The 21,094-nt window shown below is 34.6% G+C and overlaps 1 protein-coding gene across 3 annotated transcripts in view; it reads left to right on the top strand.

Annotated features, from left to right (window-relative positions):
* Window positions 1-21,094, top strand: part of JAK2 (Janus kinase 2) — a 115,830-nt gene that overhangs the window by 76,050 nt on the left and 18,686 nt on the right. For 2 of the 3 annotated variants that reach the window (XM_047101291.1, XM_047101307.1), the window contains 11 exons: window positions 1,036-1,193; window positions 2,924-3,035; window positions 5,972-6,158; window positions 6,802-6,929; window positions 9,575-9,709; window positions 10,803-10,890; window positions 13,984-14,111; window positions 14,860-14,998; window positions 16,709-16,860; window positions 17,012-17,162; window positions 17,994-18,127. In XM_047101291.1, the coding sequence (XP_046957247.1) occupies window positions 1,036-1,193; window positions 2,924-3,035; window positions 5,972-6,158; window positions 6,802-6,929; window positions 9,575-9,709; window positions 10,803-10,890; window positions 13,984-14,111; window positions 14,860-14,998; window positions 16,709-16,860; window positions 17,012-17,162; window positions 17,994-18,127 (1,512 nt within the window). The remainder of the gene's footprint in view (window positions 1-1,035; window positions 1,194-2,923; window positions 3,036-5,971; window positions 6,159-6,801; window positions 6,930-9,574; window positions 9,710-10,802; window positions 10,891-13,983; window positions 14,112-14,859; window positions 14,999-16,708; window positions 16,861-17,011; window positions 17,163-17,993; window positions 18,128-21,094) is intronic. The other variant, XM_047101299.1, reaches the window with a different exon arrangement.

The following is a 21,094-nucleotide window of genomic DNA, read 5'->3' as shown; positions in this document are numbered from 1 at the left end:
AAAATCGCTGTCCTGTGCTATATTTAATTTGCTTAATTAGAACCTGAGATTGAGCAAGCTCTTATGTGTTTGTAAACCAGCTGTTTGTATGTCTTCTTCTGCAGATTGTCTTTTTATAACCTTTGACTAATTTTCTTTTCTGCTTTTAATTGATTTTGTACATTTTTTGGTTAAGTTTAATCTTAGGTACTATTTTATGTTTGGGTTGCTATTATAAATGGGCCTATTTTCTCATTACACAATCTGACTACTTTTTATATCTGTGAAAGCTGTTGACTTGTATATCCTATCTCCCAGTGAATTATCTTTGTGATGTAGTAGTTTAGTAGTTGTCTTCTTTTGGGATTCCCAAGTACACAATCATATAATCTCCAAATAGAGATACTTCTAGTCTTACATTTCTTTCTATGGCCTAATTATGTTAACTAAATACAGTACAACACAGTATTAAGTATTGGGCTTTCTATTCGCATTTCTTATTCCTGATTTTAGACAAAGTTGCTTCTATTAAATAAGGGTTTTTCCATTGTAAGAGATGTTGCATTTTAGGCTGATTATATGCTCGCTTACGTATGTATGATACAATCATGGCATAGCTATATATGATTTTAGTTTATACTATATACATTTGAGTTTACAGCATGAACGTTTTAACCTTAGTAGTGTATACTTGGTATGTAAAAATAAATACTTATTATTTCTAATTAATACCAACTTTTATATCAGACCAGCTAGATTTCTAATTGAGATGACTGGCATATTTGTCTAATTGGGGTATTGGGAAATACAGCAAAATTATGGATAAAAGTGAACTAGAAAGATGTGATAAGCCCATATTTGAGGAGTGTAAAATATCATACATAAGAATTTATAATTCATATTGGGTAGTTGGGAGGCATAAAAGACATTTGAGCAATTTATAAGAAAATTAAGAGAATTCATCTAATGACATGGAGTGGAGAGAATTTTCAATATGTAACATGCAGTTGACCTTTTAAATGATACTTATTATTTCCTTTTCTTTTCTCTGCTTAGGAAATTGAACTAAGCTCATTAAGAGAAGCTTTATCCTTTGTGTCATTAATTGATGGCTATTACAGATTAACCGCGGATGCACATCATTACCTCTGTAAAGAAGTAGCTCCTCCGATGGTGCTTGAAAATATACAAAGCAACTGTCATGGCCCGATTTTGTGAGTAATACAGACTTTAAAAGTAATTTTTTTAAAAAGTCAATTAGATACTGACAAAGAATTTTTTACAACAAAGTGATATATGTAGGTTTAGGAGTTTAGGAACAAAATACTAACCTTAATTTCACAGAAGTAGTTTTTTCTTTTCCTTAACAAAAGTTGATTTGCAATCGGATTGTATAATAATTAGAATTATTTAGGATGTCACTTGCTTTCTGTATCGAAGCCTATAAGACTTAAATTGTACAGCCTGGTGTTTAGCTGCCTAGGTGTGTTTAAGTAACTCTTGAGTGTTAATTTTTTTTAAAAAAATCATCCAATTTATATTTCATTAATTTTGAAATACTGCAGAGGAACCACAGTGCAAAATTTAGTAATCATTATTTTTTGATAATCCAGCTCCTCTTACTGAAAACTTGTGTTCACAAGATGTGTTGTGATGTCCCTGTTTCGAAGATGAGTGAGTGGCGTGTAATGCTTTGTGCAGGGATGAAAGTGACAGCGCTCTGTTTCTGTGCTGTTCAATACAGTAGTCGCTAGTTACTTGTGGCCAGTTAGCATTCACGATGTGGCTAGTGCAACTGAGGGACTGGGTTTTGAAACTGAATGTAGTTTTAATAACTTTGTACTTAAATAGTGCCCTGTGGCTGCTAGCTCCATATGGATCCACACAGGGACAGACCCTGACTGTAGAACTGGATAAAGCCAAGTGTCCCGCACAGCATCTGTTTAGCCCAAGTTTTAGTTATCGCTCAGCCTGTATGTACTTTCGGATTGGTACCAGGCTTGAAAGACTTGTAAAGAAGAAATAGACTGGAAGTGTGAGCATACGTGTCTTGACCTTAACCTGCCCTTAATTAAATATTTGAGAAAAACGTATCCGGACTGATGTTTAAGACTTGTTTCTGTCTGTACCTCTAATCTGTTTAATAGTAGGTATGGTTGTTATGAAAAAGTTGCACTCCTTGAACATTCTATAACTTACGTATTTAGTATTTAAAAACTCCTACCATTCATTCATTCATGCTTCATCCATCCATTCAAGCATTCTTTCATTTATTTATAGAACATTTGCTGGGTGCCTAATATGGGCCACTGGTTTGTGTATGAGAAATACAGTGATGAATGAAACAGATTTTTCCTGCTTTCATATAGATTACCTTTTGACTTTTCTTTCAAGATGTCCAGCTTCAATAAAACATATAGTAAAATTTGAAAATCAGTAATCTTTGTCACTTGCCATAGGTCTTCTATTATACTTTGGCATTAAATACTAAAATAAGGCATATAAATTTTTATACTAGTAATTGCGATGGTAGCAAAGACATAAGTGTTTTATGATATATTGTTTGCATAGTTAAATGAAGTTTTCTGGGAGTGAACATGGTTTTTAAAAAAACTAAATTTTTAATTATAAGACAGAAAATTCAAATGAACAAAATGTTCTTAGTGATTTTCTGTATCTTACTATACCTTTTATTTGTGTTTAAAACCCTTGAATTGATTTGAACTTATCGCAAAATAGCTTTGAAATAGTTAAAAATTGATTTGAACTTATCGCAAAAAGTACTGTAATACTTTTCCTTACAAGGTAGTTGATAAGCATATAAAATAGAGGAGACTTATTAAAGTCTGAGACTTTTAGATTTGACTTTTGATCTCTTAGATTACATTTTGGTCTTAGTGTCATGGGACTTGCTATATTATTCAAATTACTTCTTTACCTTTAGAATGGATTTTGCCATCAGTAAACTGAAGAAAGCAGGTAATCAGACTGGACTCTATGTACTTCGATGCAGTCCTAAGGACTTTAATAAATATTTTCTGACTTTTGCTGTCGAGGTTAGTATTTCACAATAAATGGTAACTTTTTTTTAAAATTTCATTTCCCATCCCACTCCCCTCCCCTGGCAAAGGTAACATCTTTATTTAGCCTGTATAATTTCCCCCTCATGTTATCTACCATTTTTTCTTTTTTTTAATACTCAGAATGACAGCTCTGGATATGATAACTAGAATAATAATGCTAAGTTAAGCTCAGAGATTCTGTATCAATAAACAAGATGTAGGGGCTCCTGGGTGGCTCAGTCGGTTAAGCGTCCATTTCTTGATTTTGGCCTCAGGTCATGATCTCACGGTTGGTGAGATGGGCCCTGCGTCAGGCAGTGAGGAGGCTGCTTGGGATTCTCTCTCTCTCTCTCTCTGATCTTCCCCAACTCATGCTCTCACTCTCTCTCTCAAAATAAATGAATAAACGTAAAAAAAATAAGATATAATTCCTAGGATTTATATAAAATTATTTATAATGCCTTTTCATTTGGTATTTATTTCATTTTTTTAAACGTTTATTTATTTATTTTTGAGAGAGAGCACAAGTGAGAGAGGGGCAGAGAGAGAGGGAGACACAGAATCCAAAGCAGGCTCTAGGCTCTGAGCTGTGAGCACAGAGCTTGACGGGGGGGCTCAAACCCATGAACCACAAATCATGACCTGAGCCACCCAGTTGCCCCTGAAATTTATTTTATTTTTTGACATTTGGATGTTACTAGCGTGTCGAATTTGACCAAGTCTCTTCAAGTCTCTTTTTGCAAAAATGGAGATCTTTACCAAAACACAGAACCAAATGAATCAGAAGCAAATTTTCCTTTTATGGTAATTGGTTATAGAATTAGAATGAAATAGGTCAATAACAAATAAACATAATTTGTTTAGTGGTTTTCCTGTATTAAGAGTAATTATCTACCATGTATATGTTTTAAGGGTAAAACTACAATGAAACCACACTGTTAATACAGGTAATTTTGAATCTCATCTAACATTGTTTACTACCCCAAATATCTAAAAAGATACTCTTACTTCTAAGGCAGTTTCATGGTATAAATCTTTTTTTTCTTTTCCCCTTTTTTTTTGTTTTTTAATTAAAAATTTTTTTTCTTTTTTAATATGAAATTTATTGTCAAATTGGTTTTCATACAACACGCAGTGCTCATCCCAACAGGTGCCTTCCTCATGCGCATCGCCCACTTTCCCCTCCCTCCCACTCCCCCATTAACCCTCCCTTTAAAAAAAATTTTTTTTTAATGTTTATTCATTTTTAAGAGACAGAGTGTGAGCGTGGTGGGGTGGGGGGTGGACAGAGAGAGAGAGAGAGACACACACACACAGAGTCTGAAGCAGGCTCCAGGCCTTGAGCCATAGCCTAGAGCCCAATGCGGGGCTCAGAGTCTCAAGCTGTGAGATCATGACCTGAGTGCAAGTCAGATGCTTAACCGACTGAGCCACTCAGGCGCCCCTCACAGTATAAATCTTGAGAAACTTTATAGCAGCTTCCAAAATTTTCTTACTTACAAAAGTATACAAAGTAATGTTTTGGCTATTCAGTTATTTTAATTTTTATAAAACTCAGTCACTTTATATTTAGCATATAGAGTAGATTAATTGTCCATAAGTATATAAGGTGGGTTACTTGATAAGTTTAGCATTTAATATTACTAATAATCTATCCTAATTTCATTGTATCTTTTTACTGTAATATATAGCAGTCCAACATATTTAACCATCAATTCAAAATGTATTTTTTTATGTTTACTTTATTTGCTCAACCTAATATGAGGGCTGTATACTAGAGAGTGTATGGCATAACCCTGCTTTAAGAAATGTGTCTTTTGGGAAAACAAAAACAGGAAGATATACCAAAGAAGTACTAAACTGAGCATTGTAATTAGTCAGTATGGACAAACATAGACAATAACAAAAAGGGTTGCAATTAAGGAAGAGCTTTTGGAGTAGGAAAGATTTGGGGTATTTTGTCAGTTTCATTTCATAAGTGGTTTTAAGGAGGTTGAATATGCTAATAAGTAGCTCAAAAAATAGGTGAATAAAGAAGTTCATAGTATAGCACATAAAACAAACACTGAAAAACTGAAAATATTAAAATCGCCAGGAGAGTTAATTATGCAAATACAGTAGTGGTACAGTGAATGGGTAATCATCTTTGCGTATGAAATGGGGTCAGGGTTGCTAGGGAGTACCTCACAGAAAAGATGATACTTGACCCTAGTGTTAAGAAATGTCTAGGGGCGCCTGAGTGGCTCAGTCAGTTAAGCGTCTGACTTCGGCTCAGGTCATGATCTCACCGTTCATGAGTTCGAGCCTCGCGTCCTGCTCTGGGCTGACAGGTCAGAGCCCGGAGCCCGCTTCAGATTCTGTGTCTCCCTCTGTCTGCCCGTCCGCTGCTTGCACTCTGTGTCTCGCATTGTCTCAAGAATAAAAATTAAATAAAAAAGAAGTGTCTAAAAGTCCATTGCTCAGAAGGAGAGGATGTATATTCATACGTAGAGAACAGCATGGCATTTGCTTGAAATTTTTAAAGTCGCTTAATACAGCTAGAACAGGTTATATGTTGGCTCCGGTAGAAGGTGAGGTTGGAGGTAGAGGCTGAAGCCTGCTCTTGGAAGTCCTTATTTATAAGTTACTTTTAGATTTTGTCTTGTAAATGATGGGAAGTTTTTAAGGATGGTATTATAATTATCATTGCTTTCTTACTTGCTTTTTAAGAAAATCAACTGTTGAGCCATTATGTAAGGTTTGTATTATCATCAGATACCTTTTTGAGGAACCAGGCACGTCTCTCACCCTATACCAGCACTGTGTTAGGATTCACACTTCATATGTCTAAATGTTCTGTTGGTTGTTTCTGTGATAGCATTTTTGTCACAATAATTACTGTGGCGACCATTGTGATTTTTCCCTCTGTCTTTATAATTAAACTTATTTAGCGAGATAATGTCATCGAATATAAGCATTGTTTGATTACAAAAAATGAGAATGGAGAATACAACCTCAGTGGGACCAAGAAGAACTTCAGTAATCTTAAAGATCTTTTGAATTGCTACCAGATGGAAACTGTTCGCTCAGACAGTATAATTTTCCAGTTTACTAAATGCTGCCCCCCAAAGTTGAAAGGTAAAATAATTTTGTAGTTAGTATTAAAATACTGGTCATGGATTGTGTATATGGTAAAAGGCATCTTCAGTGTATCGATTACAAAAGAAATATGAGAGAAGCAGCTCCAAACACAAATTAATTTTGTCTTGTTCTCTTGTATAAGGATCCTCAGATAGGATTATTCAGTTTGATTTAAGTCTATATGTCACTTGAAGTTCCATAATGCTGAAATGACATTTAAGAAATGACAATCACTTGGTGTAAAATCACTTACTGAAAGACTCCTCTGCCATATCTCGTATGTTGTTCTAAGTAAAAACTTTCATACTCTTTTAGAATTTTAATTTCTATACTTTTAAAATAACGATAGTAAGATTATAAATCCCTTGGAATAAGAGGTTTATTAAAAATTGTTATTAAAATTCCTGAAAAATTATGTTAATTAAGGAAATCGTTACAGTTTTGCATGTTTGAAATAACTGGTTAAAATGCATCAAAGCCCAATGAATAAATTCCTAAAATAAATTTCTCTTTGTTGGAGAAATGAACAAGTTGTAAGTGTTTCTTATGTATAGAACACATTTTATTTTACTCCTTTGGAGCAGTTTATATCCTCAGTGTGTTTGGTTATATATATTTTTTTCATTTTTTTTTTAAACAGATAAATCAAATCTTCTAGTCTTTAGAACCAATGGCGTTTCTGATGTACCAACATCACCAACATTACAGAGGCATAATAATGTGAACCAAATGGTGTTTCACAAAATCAGAAATGAAGATTTGATATTTGTAAGTCATTAGATGCTAATTATTGTCCTTTTTGTCCTTGTAAAACAACTGTTTTCTTGATTTCCTATCCCACATTATATTCATGTGACATTTGGAACTATCCTATTATAACCTATATTATCAAAATTTTATCTCAGTTTAAATATTTTTATTTCTTGTGAAAATGTGATACCAAACTTGAGTTAGAAATGAGCAAGGGGCATCTGGGCATCAGTTATTTAAGTGTCCACTCCCCTCCCATTCTTTCATGCCCATTCATTTTTTGAGAGAGAGAGAGACAGACAAACAGAGACAGAGAGACAGAGTGCAAGCAAGAGAGGGGCAGTTGAGAGATGGAGACACAGAATCTGAAGCAGGCTCTAGGCTTCGAGCCATCAGCACAGAGCCCACACGGAGCTTGAACCCATGAACTGTGAGACCATGACCTGAGCCAAAGTTGGATACCCAACTGACTGAGCCACCAGGCACTGCAAATGTCCAATTCTTGATTTTGGCTCAGGTCATGATCTCATGGGTACATGAGATTGAGCCCCACATCAGGCTCTGCACTGACAGCACAGAGCTGGCTTGAGATTCTCTCTCTTCCTCTTTCTCTCTCTGCCCCTCCCCTGCTGTGCTCTCTCTCTCTAAAAATAAATGAACTTAAAAAAATTAAAAATATTTCTTTTTAAATCTTAAATTAAAACTTAAAAATCTTCTTCTACAAAAGACCTATGTCTTAATTCTTAAGTTCTCAAGAAAGTAAGGGAAATGCATGGAGTTAAAAATAAAGAAGGAACTGAAAACCAAGTGTGCATAAGAGCTGATGTTTGGGCTGCAGGATGATGTTGGGGGTTGGGATTTGTTTCATTAAACAAGGGAATTAAGATCACAAGCAACACGAAGAAGGGCCAAGCCTTATAAGGCCTCCACAAGACCAGGAGTTAAAAGTGAGACCATCTCAGAATAAAACCAGGACCCTCAAATAAATACATCCCCAGTAAAACAACATGGATTATGAAAAATTCATCCACTAGGAAAAGGAGAAGAAAAGGAGTGTTGTCTGCTTTTGTTGGGTTCTTAGAGAAAAAAAGTCTCTCCTGAGAATTCGTAACTATAAGCTTTCCAGTTTCGATTTCTTTATACCATCTGCATAGTCTGAGAAACCCTAAGCCAATACATTAAAATAAAAGTGTGCCCTGTGATGCTTGGAAGAAGCAAATACAAAATCTTTTTGGAAGAACATACTCTTACCCTAGGCCACCCAGAATCCCCACAAAGAAAATAAACATGAGCTTTTAATCAAAAATTGTAAAACATTCAAGGAAATAATTCAGAATTAGGCAAGAGTCAGCAGACCAACAAACATGTACATTAGACCTCTTAAGAACTTCATGGGGCGCCTGGGTGGCGCAGTCGGTTAAGCATCCGACTTCAGCCAGGTCACAATCTCGCGGTCCGTGGGTTCGAGCCCCGCATCGGGCTCTGGGCTGATGGCTCGGAGCCTGGACCCTGTTTCCGATTCTGTGTCTCCCTCTCTCTCTGCCCCTCCCCCGTTCATGCTCTGTCTCTGTCCCCAAAATAAATTAAAAAACGTTGAAAAAAAATTTAAAAAAAAGAACTTCATATAACAGACTTTTCAGATTGAGGTTATAAAATATATATGTATGTTTAAAGACACAAATGGGGTTGAAAACATGGGGAAAAAACCAAGACATTATCAAAAAGACCAGAACAATTTGGAGAAAGGAAAATATAGAAGTGAAAAATATGCTCATTGACGTTAAAAGAAAATAAGGAGCAGATTGCCCATTGTTGAAGGGAGAATTAGTGAATTGCAAAATCTGAAAAATTTTCAGGTGCAGAAGATAGGGAGAAAGAAATGGAAATTATGAAAGAGATTAAGGGACACAGAGAGTGGAATGAGGAAGAATAACTGATGTCTGAGTTCCGTAAGGATACAATAGATGGAATTATACAGAATTATAAAGACTTGAATCTTCCTGTAAATAACAGCAAGCAGAGAGTTGCTACATGACCTAACATTACAAAACCAGTAACAGTAGAGCTTCAGTTTGAACACTGACAGCCCAACTTCAGGGTGCAGTCTTTCAACAACTGTTTTGTAAGGATAAGCAAGAAACACTAGTGATAGCAGTAATCACTAACGCTTATCAAGTCCATGTGGTATGGACTGTACTAAGTGCTTTCATGTATTTATTAATTTATTGCTCATAACAAGAATATGCAAAATTGATTATCCGCATTCCTGAGATAAGGAAACCAGGATACCTGCAGCACAGAGATCAAATAGCCGCAAAAGGTCATACAACTAGGAGTTCCACACTCTCTCTGCCTCCACAGACCAGACTGTGCTTCCTTTCACTATTATGAAAGGCAAACAAAAATATTCGTATGCAAATAAATGTAGGTAAACACTGACACTATGAAAAAGTGATAGTTATAGCTAATTCAGGGGGTTTAAGAACATGGTGGAACCAAAATGCACTTTATTCATTAATCCCTATGTTCTGTCTTGTATTACAAAGTACAGTTAATATTTGCTTATGGATTTTTAAAAACCCTTTGTCATTAAACATATTTCCTAATTCCTATATCTTTCTTCATCTTTGCTGATTCTTATTTTTCCTTTTTTTCTTTTAAAGAATGAAAGCCTTGGGCAAGGCACTTTTACAAAAATTTTTAAAGGTGTAAGAAGAGAAGTAGGAGACTATGGTCAACTGCATGAAACAGAAGTTCTTTTAAAAGTTCTGGATAAAGCACACAGAAACTATTCAGAGGTGTGTATATTCTTTGTATAGCTCATGTAGTTCATGACATTTAAACATATGCAATCATATGGACACAGCACATTCATGCATGCAGCTTTTCAAAACTGTAATTTTTAAAAGTATACATATCAAGGACCTTTCTGAGGATGCTTTCTGGGGGTGGGGGTGTAGAGAATTATAGGATTTTTTAAATAATAACTTATTTCTAAACTAATTACTCATAACATTGTATTATGGGTATTACTACATTTCTGCATATATTAAGCCAGTGGCTTTCAAACTTGGTTCTCCAGAGCTTTATGGGTTTCTACAGATTTCTTCCATGGTTTAATCTATTTTTAAAAAAATTTTTGAAAGGCACTGTCCTAAAGAATGCTTCAGGTGAAATGCGGATGCCTCTGGGCATGATCTGGAGATGCTAGCCAGCAGAAACCTGCTTGTCAGTTGTCAGGGTCCTTTACATAGCAAAGCATCACCAAACATGACATAATAAACATTTGTGGTGAGTAACATGTCTTAAATGATGTTAGCGGAAGGTGACGTGAAACATACAAGTGAAAGTTTTTCTAACCCAGGATACCACAGTGTTGGTGGTTGTGATCCTTCACAACGGTACCCAGAAGGTCTCGTCAGAGGTTAGTTGAGTTAGAGTGATATTAATAACATGCCTGACATAGTTGTCATGATCTTTTATCTGCACAGTGATCAGTCTTGATTCTTTGAGAAGTTATTTGAAGCTCTCGTCCATTTACTTAGTGTCTCTGGCGTCTGCGTCTGTTCTCTCCTCCAGGTGCTGTGGGTCTAAGGCTGCTGATCTTGTATTATTCATATTGCCCTGTACCACTAGTGCTCTCTCCCACTGATATTTTCTTATTCCAGGCTTTCTCAGGGGCTTTCTCTGAATGAACTCTAGCATCGAGGTTGATAGAAGTGTCAAGTCCATCTAAGGGAACCACAGCGCATTAGCCTTGTCTGTGTCCTGAGAATAAGGAAAAAGTGCATTTCTCTTATGACAGACGGGATCTCTCTGACCTATGAACATTTTTAGACACAAACAATAATTCTTTTGTATTTTTTGTATGTTTTTTTTTCTTTTCCTTAGTCTTTCTTTGAAGCAGCAAGCATGATGAGCCAGCTTTCTCACAAGCACCTGGTTTTAAATTATGGAGTATGTGTCTGTGGAGAGGAAAGTAAGTAAATCTACGGGCTTCCTTACGTTCATATCATGCCTTTCTCAGAGCATCTATTGTGTATATAGAAAATTCAATTTCAGGATCATAATTAAGTATCAGTATAAACCATGTTGAAAGGAATTAAATATTGTTGAAACCAAAAACATCGTAGAACCGTTCAGCAATGTCTTCTAAAAAAGGAAATGAATGAGTGAAATTAAAATGCAGAAAACAGTTAATATGCCTTATGTCAAAATGTCCAAACAGCAGAGTCTTCGAGTAAACATGTCTTATAATCTTTTCTGTTAACCATACCAATACAGATTGTGGCTGGTTCAATATGTCATTGGAATAACTGGCCATTTTCGCACAAATTTATTTGGAATTACGTAAAAAACATAAACTATAGGTTGAATTTGTAGTGGAACTGACTGAAACGATTGGATGTTGACATTTGATATATTCTATGGCTAAATTTAGACTGTTCATAAAAACCAAGTTTACATTCAGAAAATTACATAATTCTCTATTTTCTATTAGTAATGTGGAGTAAATCTGCATCCATGCTTATATAACATGTCTTCATATTTTTGAAAATCGATTGTCTTTTCAAAGACAGTGATTTTCAAATCTGTTCTGTGGAGGTATTTAGGTACCTCAGGGGGTTGATGAAGTGAGAGTAAACCTAAGTGCAATAATGAGACTACTGCTCACTTATCCCTGACTAGAGTGGTTCTGAATTTCTCTCTTTTTTTATTGATGTTTGTCATAATTTTTCATTAAGGGGGATGAAAGAATACATTTCTTTAAAAAGTCGGAAAACAGTGTTTCAGAGCATGTAATTCCAGTTCTTATGCTTGCTTGTATATTTCACTGATCCTGTGAAACTTTTTTCACATTTAAAAATACCTGAAATTGGGATGTGTGATATAATCAATGATAAGTCATTATTTAATTGGCAATTTTTTTCTTTTACAACACATAAAACAATGGAACTTATGACAGTCAGTTGGTATCTGTGAAACATAGTAGGCTTTTAGTGCCGCATAAAATAGTTTCATTAAGCTTTGTTCATTGTAACTCTTAGATATTTATTCTTTTTTTTTCATTTCCTTCTCTTTTTGACACTTGCTGTGACATAAATTTACCTGTGGTCAGCTCTTAATTATCAGTATATGGATTGTGTTTTCTAAATTAACTATGGGTAGCAAAACAGTCATTAAATTTGTCTTAGTTACCCAGCAAGGTCCAAAACTGATGTATACCAAGTGAGAACTAAGTAATTGTAATATTAGATCAGGCAGAATCACAATTTGAGGTAAGACCTACAGTACGCATTTTAAAACAAATAATGTGAAGCATAGGCCTGTAGGTAGCATAGGCCCCGAATTGCTCACTAGGCCATGAGCTAACATGGATTACAGTGTGAAAGTCTGTCAGAATTTCTTTAAAGATATGTGTCACGATGCCATGTTGAAATTTTTTGCTTGAATTTTTTTGGTTTTTATTTTATCTTAATTTTCCTTTTTATGATTAAAAAGATGAAGTCCTTTTTTTCTCATTTATAGAACTTACTGTTTATGCTTAAGAAACAATAAAATAATCTCAATAAATTTATATTTGAAATTGAGAACCTGAGCTCATTATATTACAAATTAGTACTAGATGACTGTAAATAAATCCTAAACCCAGTTTAATTATTAGATAACATGTCTTAATGTAGAAATAGTCCTGGCTTTGGGGAACTTGGTCAATACTGACAGGGCTGGAAATTTTTATATGTCTTAAAGGCAGTCAGGAGTTTTTTAGAAGCAAACCCTTGTTTTCCTGGCAAAATATATCTTAATACTATTTTAAAAATATACTTTTGAAGATAAAGCCATGCAAAACAAATTTTTGCTTTTTTGCAGCATAAATTAAAAGGATGAATGGAGTTCAAACTCACATTCTCCTTAATGCCTGTGATAGAATAGACATTGCTATAAGTTTTTATGTGTAGAAGAAGAATTTCAGGAAGTTTTGATGTCTAAATACAGTAGTCCCTTCTTATCTGCAGAATATTGTTCCAAGAACCCCAGTGGATGCCTGAAACTGAGGATAGTAGCCAACCCTATATACACTATGTTTTTTTTGTATACGTGCATGCATATAATAAAGTTTAATTTATAAATTAGGCACAGTAAGAGATAATAATAATAACAGAACAGTAATAACAATATACTGTAATAAAGGTTTATGTGAATGTGGTTTCTCTCTCTCTCAAAATATCATATTTTATACTAACCCTTCTTCTTGTGATGATGTGAGATGATAAAATATGTATGTGATGAGATGGAATGAGGTGAGTGACGTAGGCATTGTGACATAGCATTAGGCTACTGCCTTCTGACAGAAAGTCGGAAGGAGGATCATCTGCTTCTGAACCTGTTGACCATGGGTGCTGCAGCTGTGGGAAGCAAAACCACAGATAAGCTGGGGACAGTGGGGCACTTCGGTGGCTCAGTAGGTTAAGCGTCTGACTCTTGGTTTCAGCTCAGGTTATGATCTCACAGTTTCTTAAGTTCAGCCCCATGTGAGGCTCTGGACTGGCAGCACAGAGCCTACTTGAAGTGTTCTCTCTCTCTCTCTCTCTCTCTCTCTCTCTCACCCCCTCTCACACTGGCACTATCTCTGTCTCAGAATAAATAAATAAACTTAAAAAAAAAAACTGGGGATGCTACTGTAGTATCATGCAAGATAAGTTAACTCTGAGAAACTTTCATTTGTTTAAAAAAAGCAGCCATAATTCAGTACTAATACATGGAGGTATGCTGGAGTAGTTATATATGTATATTAACATTATAAGAAAAGTATATAACATATATATTATATATTATTATATATATACATAATTGTTTAGATTCCTATATCTTGCTTTTGTGAATAAACTAAAACCCAAAAATACAATGGTATGTTGTTTTTAAGTTTTCTTTAAATTAGTAGATTTTGCATAATTTAATCTCTTTACCTATAATACTCATATATTATAAATATATTTTATAAAAGTTTAAAATTACACGTATTTTTATTGTATTTGTATTTGAGCCTTATTGTTTGTATATTTTAATGCAGATATTCTGGTTCAGGAGTTTGTAAAATTTGGATCATTAGATACATACCTGAAAAAGAATAAAAATTCTATAAGTATATTATGGAAACTTGAAGTGGCTAAACAGTTGGCATGGGCCATGCATTTTCTAGTAAGTAATAAGTGTAATTTTTTATCAAAAACATTCTGTCTTCTGAAGCAATGTAGAAAGGATCTTGACCCAGGAACAAGAAATAAATCTGTGAATGAATGTTGAGTCATTTAAAAGAATCTGTTAGTTGGTGAAAGAGATTATTTTAGGCATATATTTAGTTATGTAAAATCATTTCTGAAAGAGATTTGTCATCCCATCTCTTAAAATTGCTGGTAGACAATCTGTAGTTTGTGTCAGTTGGGTTTAGAGAATTTAATAAAAAATTGTGCAGAAACACGTTCTGCCGGCTACGGATAGCAGAAAATCCCTGCAGAAAATCCCTTGTTATAGTACCTGCGGACAACCGGCCCTTATGTGTGGTGAGAAAGCAGCATTGCCAGAGGAGCAGAATACCAGGGGGGCCAGCCGGTGATCGGACCCCTCAGAGTGCACCCGTGTCCTGCCGCTGAACAGGAACAGTACTCATTACTGTTTAAAATCGCAGCTTTGGAAAATGAAGTGGAACTGAGTACTTTTAAGATCTTTGTTTCATCATGGGTGCAGATTGGTGTGTCATTTGAAAAGTAAAACAAAAAGCACAGTGCTGCCGTAAAACTTTCTTTTATGTCAAAGCACGCTTCCAAATTAGTGTTTATTAGTTAATACTGCCCTATTTTTTTCGTTTAAATCCATTTGGGGACTTTGGGTATACTAAGTATTCAAATATTTGTGGATTGATATTTGAATGTGCATTTAACTTTGACAGGAAGAAAAAGCCCTTATTCATGGGAATGTGTGTGCCAAAAATATTCTGCTTATCAGAGAAGAAGACAGAAAGACAGGAAATCCTCCTTTCATCAAACTTAGTGATCCTGGCATTAGTATTACAGTTTTGCCAAAGGACAGTAAGTTCGACAGGAATCTCATTTAACTTTTTTTTCTTTTTGATTTTTTTTATTTGAGTATAGCTGACACACATTGTTACATTAGATTCAGGTGAACGACCTAGTGATTCCACGTCTCTATTTGGACAGTGGTACAAAAAGCATGTTGTTAATTTTTTTCTCAAACTCTTTTATTGACATGTTCTTGATTAATAATAAAATTCAACTACCATTTTTAGCAATCCAAATTAAGTTATAGTTACATCCTAGTCTCCATTTTTCCTTTCTTGTATTAAGCATGTTATCATGGACTGTAAAATGATTTTTTAAACAGTTTTAATCCCTGCTTGTATGGAAGTTCAGATTTTATCCATTTTTTAATGTGAAATTTTCTAATATATTCTTTGAGACACAAATAAATTATCTAAATTTTTCTTTCCTTCAGTCACTAAATAAAATTTTGAGAAGACCTATTACCTACTTTGAGATCTTATTTAGTTTAATTATTCAGCTAATTCTGACTTTTTAAAACTTGAAAAAAAAACTTTTGTGTTTGTTAGCTTTCTATTTAACAAAGTAAAAATTTCAGTCACATAGTTGAAAGGAGTTTTCTTGGTACAAATAATGTTGTAACTGTATTTCATTATCTTAGCTAGTTTCTCTAATTGAATGTACTAGATGTAGACTGTAAATTGATCAACATTTGTGCCTTGATGTATCCTATTTGAGCCAACAGTATTGAAACTTGATAGCTTCTCTGACAGTAAAGACAGACAATAAGGCGGAAAATGTTATAGGATCTTAGAACCTATATTAAGGGAAATTTTATTCTTTGGAATGGAAATTAAGGAGAAAATTTCTTCATACGGTGAAAGAGAAAGGAACCTGTACTCTTTAATCTCTTCATTAGCAAAAATATTCATTTTGCTTTACCAAAATATACTAAAAGATGCAACAGATTATCCTTCATTCTTCTATATCATTTTATTTACTTTTCTATTTATCCATACCAGATTACCAGAAGGTGGCTTTAAAAGTGCTTTCTCCTTCCTTGGATGACGGTTTTCTGATGAGGTCAAAAAAGACCATAGCACCTTTACTTGTGAAATTCCATGATCTTAGCAGAGACTACCTGTATCAATTCCGTATTCAGAATATCTTGGGATAATTAAGTAATTCACCTGTCTGTTGGTCCTTATATTTTCGTGTACAAGTTGGAATTGCCACTGCTCCTGAATCATTAGCTCAGAATGATGTTAACATTACCTTTACTATTTACGCACTGTAAAGAAATACAAAAATCAAAAGGCAATTTAGGACAAGTGTTATGGGAAAAAAATTTTATTGAATGCACAACTCCTAGGAAGGGTAGAGAGAGTTGGACACGAGTTGAAACACTATGGCTCAATGAAAGGAAGTTTAGTTGATCCACAGTTTGTTGTCTAAGATTCTAATTCTCTCAATGCTGCTAACAAATTTTGTGACTTTAGGCAAATTATTCAGTTTTTATGGGTCTCAGTGTTGTCATTGTTAAAGCTGAGATAATGAATTAGATGCCCTCAAAGGTCCCTTGTGGCTCGTAAATGTGTACATTTGCTTGTGTGGTGCACACAACTCACAGCCACGCAAAAAAGACCAGATTATCCAAATCAGTTTGAAATTATTTGCATATTAAAGAATTATTTACTTGTGGGAACTATTTAACCATACTTCATTGCTATCATTTCAAAGTTCTTCAGGAGAGAATACCATGGGTACCACCTGAATGCATTGAAAATCCTAAAAATCTAAACTTGGCAACAGACAAATGGAGTTTTGGTACCACTTTGTGGGAAATCTGCAGTGGAGGAGACAAGCCTCTGAGTGCTTTGGATTCTCAAAGAGTGAGTTTCTATCCACTGTGAAGTTGGACTTACTTTGTGACCCTTGATTTTCTTTCCTATGATTTGATACTTTTTAGCCTATCTTGTGTTTAAAAAAAAAAAAGCTTGATTATCACATTATACAGTTTCTCACCTGGTTCTTTCGTTATAGAAGCTCCAGTTTTATGAAGATAGGCACCAGCTTCCTGCACCAAAGTGGACAGAATTAGCAAATCTCATTAATAATTGTATGGATTATGAACCAGATTTTAGACCTTCTTTTAGAGCCATCATACGAGATCTTAATAGTTTGTTTACTCCAGGTATGTGTGGATGGAATAGTCCTACTGCTTTTCCGGGTCCCCTTTCTGTCTTCATAGTTTTTAACAAATCTTTACTAATTTTGTAATCCCTTACAACAAGTTCCTTGATATCGTTTTTTTTTTTTTTTGGTCTTAATTTTAATTCCAGTTAGTTAACATACAGTGTTATATTAGTTTCAAGTGTACAATATAGTGAACATTGATGCCTTTTAGACTGTCTTAGTCTCTTATGTTCATATGACTTTTCCTACTTCGTACATATTCTAGTTTTCTTGATTCAGTAGTCTCTCCATTTTTAACAGAGGCCTCTTCAATAACCCGGTTTTACTTTACCAATTAATGAATAGTATGTTGTATAAGTTTATTTGGCTTATTTGACGTTTTAAAAGCAATTTTTCTTTTTTTTTTAGCTATATTTTATAGTTGAGTGGTTTTCTAAACATGAAGTAGGTTTGTTTTTATTTGCCCGCTCCGCCTTTAAAATATGTAGCTAAATGTACATATATCTGACCCATAGGTATTTCCTGTTCCAGTACAATTTACCATTCTCACCGCAGAAGTCAAAATAATATAATCTTACTTAAAATACTACTAAAACTGCCTGGTTTTAGCAAGTAATTTTCCTTTGCAAAAGTCTTTTTTGAAAGCCTGTTAGGTTATGGGTAATAAAGACTTTGTTAATATAGTTTAAACTATTAGAGTTGTCCTGTATTAATTTGTATTTAGTGTTTCGAGATCATTCTGATTATTTTGGTTAGCTTGTATACATACCTTTTAACCCAGACGATGTAATCTGCCAGCCCACAGTATTCATGTACTTTCTCTCTCCAGATTACGAGCTATTAACAGAAAATGACATGTTGCCAAATAGGATAGGCACCCTTGGGTTTTCTGGAGCTTTTGAAGACCGAGACCCGACACAGTTTGAAGAGAGACACTTGAAATTTCTACAGCAGCTTGGCAAGGTGAGGTGTCAGAGTTTTTTTACATAGCTAACGTATGTATCGCTTCTCGGCCTTTTGGCTAAGATCAAGTGTAGAGAGTTAACGTATAATCATAGAACATTTTATTCAGAAAATAAAGCTTTAAAGATTCTCTAATTTTCACTTTCCGCAAAATTTTAGGAAGTGTCTGTAGAAAAAAGGCTTAGTCATCAGATATTGGAGAAATGCCGTGTTCAATAAATAGCTCTTTTTACTGAAGAACCTCTCAGAACTTTACATGTAGTGTGCATTGAACATCTTTAAGAGGATGATAATTAGTATTTCCCCTATTGATTTGACCGTGGGACTCTTTCTTGGTAGAGGCACTTCAGTTATGCAGTAGAGAAAGGAATAACTAAGTAAGTCTTTCTACCTATCTCCTTTTCTAGTCGTATCAGGAAGAAATAATCTGTCTGACTGGACCATGTTCGTTAGCAAGACAGTCTTCTATCTGCTAAAAGTCACACAGTCATACATAGCCTACATATTTTAAGTAAGACCAGGAAAAGCTTAGTTCTTTACAGGTCCAATTAAAGTGGTAAGCTCTCTTTCTTCCCCTAAGCTTGTTAGTATAGAGTTCTGTACCATGTGGCTTACAAATTGGAAATAGAAGATGTGGGTATTTGGAGTGTATTAGTTATCTGTTTCTGTGTAACAGATTACCCTAAAACTAACAGAGGAAAACAACAAACATTTATTTTCACCCTAGTTTAGGAATTAGAAATTTGGGAGCTACTGGGTGGTTCCAGCTCCCAGTCTCTCCCAAGACTGCAATCAAGTTGTCACCCAGGCCTTGCATTCTCATCTGAAGGCTTGACAAGGGCGAGATCTACTTCCAGGCTCGCTCACGTGGTTATTGACAGGCTCAGAATATCTGCCTCCAAGCTCACTTACCATATTTATTACTTACATGTTTGTGGTTGAATACATCTTGATTTATTGTTAGTTATATGCAAATATTTTCATGACCAGATGTATTAGTCATAGATTAGTAACATGGTCACTAGTCACAAAATCATGAAAACCTTGAAATTATTTTTTCTCTGTTGTTCTGAACAAGCCACTTAATTTCTTTCATCCATGGATCCCAGCTTTTAATGTGAATTATTTTATCTCCCAGAGATTGTTTTTTGGTAGACTGTACAGAAAGTTTCGGAAAATAAAATGCAACTTACTTGAAGTAAAGGGAACAATGTGTAGTGAAATTTTAATATCTTCAGTTGATGTGGGTATTTTTAATAAGCTTCTTAATACTTCTGTATTTTCCCAGGTGTCAATATGAACATGAATATATGAACGTTTGTATGATAATAAGGGCATTTTCTAGGAAAACAGTGTTTCAAATTCCAAAATCCACTGTAGATTCCTTCACTTTAGGAGTCAGAAATTTTTAAGCCAGTGCATGAAAATCTAAAGGGTAATCTAGGAACCAGACATCATTGGGAGGGTCTGAGTTACTTCTAGTTGTTAGTTTTTTTCCTGAAATGATGTGGGGTTTTTTTTAATGTTTATTTTTATTTTTGAGAGAGAGTGAGAGAGAGGGAGAGAGCAGGGGAGGGGCAGAGAGAGAAGGACACACAGAATCTGAAGCAGGCTTCAGGCTCTGAGCCGTCAGCACAGAGCCCGACGCGGGGCTTGAACTCACAAACTGGGAGATTATGACCTGCGCTGAAGTCGGACACTTAACCTACTGAGCCACCCAGGTGCCCCTCATGTGGCTTTAATATACAAATATTTGAGTTCTTACTGAGTTCCAGGTGCCCGACTGGTCACTATGGATATAGGATATAGCCATTGTCTTGGTAGTTTATAGCTTAGCTGGAGGAGGTGGATTGCAACTAACAGTGTGATAAAGTACATTCACTATTTAAATTAAATTTCATACTGATCACAACTTCTAAAATTTTCATAATGTGTGAATTGGTATAAGTGTCAACATTGTAATTCATGTATATTTATGAACTATACAAATATTATTTGAGATATCACATAGTTTTCTAATTACAGATTGCTTTTTCATGTAAAATTCTATTAATATGGCCCTTATATAATTTTGGTTATTAGTTTTAAGAATTTTTAAAAAATAGGATACAACACTATGTTGTTATTCAGTACTTGATTGGAATTTGTTTAAAATTACCCAGAAAAGTGGTGCCTGGGTGGCTCAGTCAGTTCAACAGCCGACTTCGGCTCAGGTCATGATCTCGTGGCTCATGGATTCGAGCCCCACGTCAGGCTCTGTGCTGACAGCCTAGGGCCTGGAGCCTGCTTCAGATTCTGTGTCTCCCTTTCTGTCTTCCCCTCCCCAACTCGTGCTCTGTCTCTCTCTCTCTCTCTCAAAAATAAACATTAAAAAAATAAAATAAAATAAAATTACCCAATAAATATTTCTAAGTCAAACAGTTCTGCAGTGAATTGTAGTATAATTACCTATAAAAGAATATTATAAAATTATTTTCAGTAATATTATCTGACATTATTGGGGTATGTTTTGATTTTTATACAATTCCTTATTATTCATAATTACCCTAAAACCTCATTAATTTAAGCATAATTCATTCAATATTTGCATGAATTCAAATTCAGCTAGATTTAAGTATATATGTAAATTATGTTATTAAAATGTACTTTTATAAAAGAACACTTAGGCCTATAAATGTAATGCATCTACATATATTCATAGATGGGAGTTACTTAAAAAAAGTTTAAGTTAATATAACAAGCCTACGTTAGTTCAGTAATTACCTATGATTTACTCTCTGCCTATTCAGACTATACTCTTTTATTTAAATTTCTGATTTCTTGCATTATTTTCTAAAAGTAATAGGTACTTGAACTTCCTTAAAAAATCATTATAGTGTTTCCCTTCTTATTTACCTTATTATATAATCCAAACTGTGTATTTCTCCTTTATTTATTTATTCTTTTTTTTTTTTTAATTTTTTTTCA

This window comes from Lynx rufus, unplaced genomic scaffold, assembly GCF_022079265.1.
Source record: "Lynx rufus isolate CCGP_SWC_20201006 ecotype Redwood Valley unplaced genomic scaffold, mLynRuf1.p SCAF_10, whole genome shotgun sequence".
Taxonomy (NCBI): Eukaryota; Metazoa; Chordata; class Mammalia; order Carnivora; family Felidae; genus Lynx; species Lynx rufus.
This window is presented reverse-complemented; position numbering and strand designations above follow the sequence as displayed.